Source organism: Centruroides sculpturatus, unplaced genomic scaffold (genome assembly GCF_000671375.1).
Source record: "Centruroides sculpturatus isolate CEXI.00-Female unplaced genomic scaffold, Cexi_2.0 scaffold184, whole genome shotgun sequence".
Classification (NCBI taxonomy): Eukaryota; Metazoa; Arthropoda; class Arachnida; order Scorpiones; family Buthidae; genus Centruroides; species Centruroides sculpturatus.
In genome coordinates, this window is record NW_019384494.1 from 51,835 (window position 1) to 57,458 (window position 5,624).

Below are 5,624 nucleotides of genomic sequence, written 5' to 3' on the forward strand. Positions count from 1 at the left end.
CGAGGATCTGGAAGTGGCCGTGGTAGTAAGAGCAGTTGCGGATCGCACCCTCCTGCGGAGAAGGCCCACCACACACCGGTCAGTTCCCTTGTGGACCCAGGAACTGAGTGTCCTATGGAAGCGCACGAGGGCGCTCCGCCGACGCTTTCAACGATGCAGTGACCAAGACCTCCGGCAGACCAGGAAACTGGAGTTCCAGAGAGCCAATGCCGAGTACAAGTACAAGATGAATAGTGCAAAACAAGCCTCGTGGCTCAAGTTCTGTGAGGAGTTTAGTGCAGAGAATCCTTTCCACTTGCCCTACAAGCTGGTGGTGGGGAAGGCCAAGAGGAGTACAGTCTTGGGACCTGTCAGGAAACCAGATGGGACCACAACCTCCAGTCAGGAGGAGACTGTGGTTACGCTGCTCCGCTCTCTCTTCCCAGGAGATGAGCAGCATGATGATACTGAGGAACAGAGGAGGCTTCGCCGGGAAGCGGAGCTACCCATTCCTGAGGCCGAGATGCCCGTGCCGGTGTCCGACTCTGAGGTTGCCCACACTATCAGCAACCTAAGGAAGAGGAAGGCACCTGGCGTTGATGGGATCACGGCCGAAATGGTACAGGTTCTTTATCAGGTTCAACCGGACCTGCTCCGTGTCGTTTATCAGAAGTGTCTGCTCCTGGGCCACTTCCCAGTAGAGTGGAAACGGGCGCGACTTGTGTTAATACATAAGAACGGGCGCCCGAAGGACGAACCAAAGTCATATAGACCTATTAGCCTATTGCCAGTCCTGGGGAAAGTATTAGACAGAATCCTCTCAGACCGGATCTTTTACCACCTCAAACGCAAAGGGCATCTACACCCACAACAATATGGATTCCGCCCGGACACGTCGACCTGCAGAGCATTACATCGTGCGGTCAATCTGATTCGTCAGAACCGCCAGCAGGGCCTCCACACATCACTCGTTTCAATGGATGTCGTGGGGGCATTCGACAATGTCTGGTGGCCCTCCATCGTGGATGAGTTGCGGAGAGCGAACCTGCCCTCCACCCTTTTCCGTACTCTAAAGAGTTTCCTTCGCGAACGCGAAGTGATCTACATCACTCTAACGACCAGGTATGTTAGGAAGCTGGAGAGGGGATGCCCCCAGGGGTCATGCATAGGACAACTCCTTTGGAACGTCCTTGCCGACACGGCGCTGAGACTCGCCATGCCAGACGATGTCCAGCTGCAGGCCTATGCGGATGATCTGTTAATAGTAGTTGCCGGCACCAATCGGCGCGAGATGGAGCGCCAAGGCAACGAAGCCATAGAACGGCTCACTTGCTGGGGACAGTCCCACAAACTGACCTTCAGCCCCGAGAAATCGGAGGCCCTGACGGTGGCCCGTACCGGTATTCTGGCACGTCAGCCAATCTACCGAATAAAGGGCAACCCCATCAGAAGGGTAAGTGAACTTAAGTACCTAGGTGTCATTATTGACCAATCCCTTTGTTGAACGCCACACCTCAGGTTTGTCCGAGACAAGATGAACCGAGCGATAGCGGGACTATCGCGACTGGCCAGGCAAGAGTACGGCATAGGCGGTGAGGCAATCCGGACTATCTACAAGATGGCTCTGGAGCGCATGATCTGCTATGCTTGCGGTATCTGGTGGAAGGAGTCTGCCAACGTGAAGCAAAGTAGGACCCTACTTACAATTCAAAGGCCTGCCGCCCTACGGGTCACACGTGCCTACAGAACGGTATCCACTGACGCGGCCCTAGCCCTGGCAGGGCTTCTTCCGCTGCCCCTGGTAGTCAGCCAGGAGGCGGCGTTCTTTAGGATCGCGGTGGAGGGTATACAGGCAAAGCACTGCAACCAGATGTACCCAGCGATGAAACTCTTATGTCAGGCAGACATATGGAGTACCCATCCAAGCCTAAGGGTGGGCATCGACTGGGAGGTCGGTGAACCTACTCTATGTGGTATCGAAATATATACCGATGGCTCCAAAGACGGCAGCCAAGTGGGCGCAGCCTACTGCGTTTACCATGATGGGGTTTTAGTGTACAGTTCGTCAGTCAGACTGAACGAGGAAGCGACCGTGTTTCAAGCCGAACTGGTGGCTCTTTCAGGAGCGTCCCAGTGAATCCTACACCATCCGGGTCCCGTTGCAGTCACGGTGTACTCTGACAGCCAGTCGTCACTTCAGGCGTTACGTGACGGATACCACAGAGACCTATTGGTACACAAGATCAGAGGTAGGGTACTGAGGGCGAGGCACATGCGACAAGTTGACCTGAGATGGGTACGCGGTCACATCGGTATCCGGGGCAACGAATGTGCCGATCACTTGGCCAAGGAGGCGGCCAAGGGCCCATTTGTAACGGAGAAGGTAGAACCTCCGGCTAGTTACTTAAAAGGTACTCTACTGCATCGATCGATGACACACTGGCAAGAGCGCTGGAACCTCAGTACAGTAGGTAGGTCAACCTACGCCTTCGTGCCTGAAGTTGGCCTAACTCCGATCAGTTGTAATTGGAGACTGACCCAAATCCTTACGGGACATGGGAAGTTTCCCCGTTACATGGCCAGATTTGGTCGAAGTAACGGTTGCTGCTCTTGTGGGTGCCCGCGCGGCGACGTGAGGCACTACATACTTGAGTGCCCCCTGACGGAGAGCGTCCGAAGGGGGGCCAGTCATATCGACTGGACCCAGCCCGATGACCAAGTATTTAGATCACTTGCAGCAAGTAAAGGAGACTTCGAAACCTTAAAGAGTATAATGGATATTATACTAGGTCAACATGACCTTTAGTCCAGTTTACTGGACAAGGCCTCTCCTCATAGGGAGGGGAAGCCCCACTGCTTGTTCCTTAAGTACCTTTCAATTCCAGAGTTCCCATGTGCTGTTACTTAGTACCAAAACGTATGTCTGTATGAGGGCTTTGTCCGAGCAGCGATGAAGGCGAGGAAGGCAATGAAGATCGGGAGTCCTAGGACTGCTCTGATTTGAGCCAGAGCCAGAGCCCAAGCATTTTCTCGGGCTAGCTATTTCGTCTAAGCGCCCGGTGCCCACCGGACGATGGACCGGCCGATGATTAAGACATCGTCTCCTAGTTACTCTGTAGTGCCATTTGGCGGAGCAGAGGTTATGACTTAGAGTTGGTTAGATGAGGCATAGGTCCTGCCCCCCCGAGTAGGGAACCCAGCCTGGCCGTGGCGGGGGGGCCCGGCGGTGAGAGACGACGGGTAATGGGTCCCGAAAGACTCGTCTTGGTCTCGATCATTGATGGAGTCTTACGACTCGAGCCGAAGGTTCCAGAGACGCTATTACATCGTAGGCTTTGGGTCTGTGTACCAAGCCTTTAAAATGCTTGCTGTCCGTTCGCCGCTCCACGGAGGGGGCGACTCTGGCGGGGTTTTCATGTCTCTCTATTCTGGAACCTATCCCCGCTGGTGCGGACGGCTACTAGAGCTGCTTATTGGCATTGTGGCATGCAGACTCACATCATGATAGAAGGGAGACTAATACGATCGAGGCACGGGACTGTCCCTAATAGTATCGGCAATAAGAGGGCCAAAATGAGCCCTCAGTAAGTCCGAAGTCAGAGCTGGCTCTTAAACGCATACTTTGATTCCCGAACGGATTCAGGGCACCCGTGAAAAGTCGGGATCACCCCAATCCCCAATTTTTCTCTTTTACTTTAATGATGACAATGGATACAGTATGTGCTAAACGTGTGTCGTTGGCTAACTCGTCGTGTGCAAGCGATGAGGAAGTACTAATCCCCGACAGTCAGCCGGACATCAATGCTATCGAAAAAGAGGGAGTAGAGGTCACCCGGAAGGACGCTCGCGTTTCCGGAAATGGCCAGGGAGAGGAGAAGGCGGCGCCTAAGCCGAAAGGCAAAAAGGCCGCCAAGACTAGCAAATGTAACGAGGCTGCGTCAAGCGACCACCCAGAGCGGAAGACTGAGCGCGACTCGTCTGTAGACTCTGGAGAAGAGACGGTGTTCGACACCGCCTCTGATACCGACCAAGGCGAGTGGAAGAAGCCTTCCACCTCCAGAGGTCGAAGGGCCCGACGACGAGCTCAAAGGGCCAACGCTTCCAGTAAAGGGAAGGCTGCCAAGAAGGCACCAACCACTATTGCAAAGGAGGGGATGACAACCTCTTCCAAGCAAAGCGGGGTAGATCCCACCCTGCGTAATCAAACGCCCGAAACGGCTGTAGAGGCCCCCGCACCTCCCCCACAGGAGAGCAGGAGGGCTGAGCTGGACCGCGTCCACGAGGAGCTGACCAAGCTCCTCGGACGAACGGATAACTGCTGTCAGAAGACAGTGTGTGCCAGCATTTTTCACATCTTCAGCAAGGCTGTGGCTGTATTAAATGCCCAGGAGGTCGAGATCGCCTCCCTCCGGGCAGAGATTAGGACGCTGAGGGAGGCTCACACTGGTAGCAAGCCGCTGGAACCTCAAGCCGTACCTACTAGCAACATGAAAGCTGCTGCGGGTAATAAGACTTACGCAGCAGCAGTACGTGCGGTACGTGTGGTGCCTAACCAAGAAGGCCCACCTACCAAAAAGCCGATGGCTAGTGCTGTGCAAAAGACCGAGCATTCTCTCTTGGTTTTCCCGAAAGACAACACTAAGAGCAGCGATGAAGTTAAAGCATTGCTCCAAAAGCATATCGACCCCTTTAAACTGGGTATCGGGGTTCGTAACGTCCGTAGAATACGGAACAACGGGGTTCTTGTAGAGGTACGAAAGCCACAAGAACTCCGAAAGCTCAAGCTAGAGTTGACTGATGGACCAGCTGTGCTGAAGGAGGCAGTCACCTGCAGGCTGCCCCAAAAGCGCAAGCCAACGGTCATCATTTTCGACGTCTCGCCGGACGTCACCCGCGAAGGTCTCGCGGAAACCCTCGCCAGGCAAAATGGCATACGGCTGCAGCCAGGGGCACTGCAGCCGAGGTTCCCTCTCAAAGGGAAAGGGGGCTCGTGAACTGGGTTCTCGAGGCCTCCCCAGAGGTGTTCCGCACTCTCCTGCAGAAGGAGAGAGTCCACTTGGGCTGGACCCGCAACCGGGTTAGGGAATATATGGCTTGTACCCGGTGCTACCGCTGCTATGCCTTCGGGCATGTGGCTAAGAGTTGCCCTTCTGCAACTCAGAAGTGTAGCAAATGTGCCGAGGATCATTCTTACAAGGAATGTAAGGCACCTAGGTCGAAGTGCATAAATTGCACTAAGGCCGCCCGTAAGTTCGGCCTTCAGCTTGATCCCACACACTCTTCAATGAGTGCGAGCTGCCCGTGTTACCTGCGGGAACTCGAGCGAGTTAAGGCCCAGACAGATTATGGTCAGTAAAGGTGCAACATAGCTTTCGATCCAATTACACACTTGGATACAGTGCAAAACTGCAGAGTCCTGCAGTTTAACGCTGAAAAGTGCCGCGCTGCTATCGCCCAACTACGGGTGGAAGTAGCGGAACGGGAGGTGGACATCATCCTGCTCCAGGAACCATATCTTGTACATGGAAAGGTTAGTGGCTTATCACTACAATGGAGCGTCTTTGCCGAAGAAGGCGACGAGTGCAGAACTGCTATCGTCGTGACACGACGAGAGATCGAAGCGTACGCTATCTGTGCATCGCGAC

General features: G+C 54.4%; 1 protein-coding gene across 1 annotated transcript; it reads left to right on the top strand.

Moving 5' to 3' along the window:
* The first annotated feature begins 1,513 nt into the window (after positions 1–1,513).
* On the top strand, positions 1,514–2,116 carry LOC111621863. The gene has a single exon (XM_023364118.1). The coding sequence runs from the start codon at positions 1,514–1,516 to the stop codon at positions 2,114–2,116; it is 603 nt and encodes a 200-aa protein (XP_023219886.1).
* Positions 2,117–5,624: the final 3,508 nt, after the last annotated feature.

Excerpts from the sequence above, each read along its gene's own strand:
- LOC111621863 (XM_023364118.1), top strand. The coding sequence starts at position 1,514 with ATGAACCGAGCGATAGCGGGACTATCGCGACTGGCCAGGCAAGAGTAC.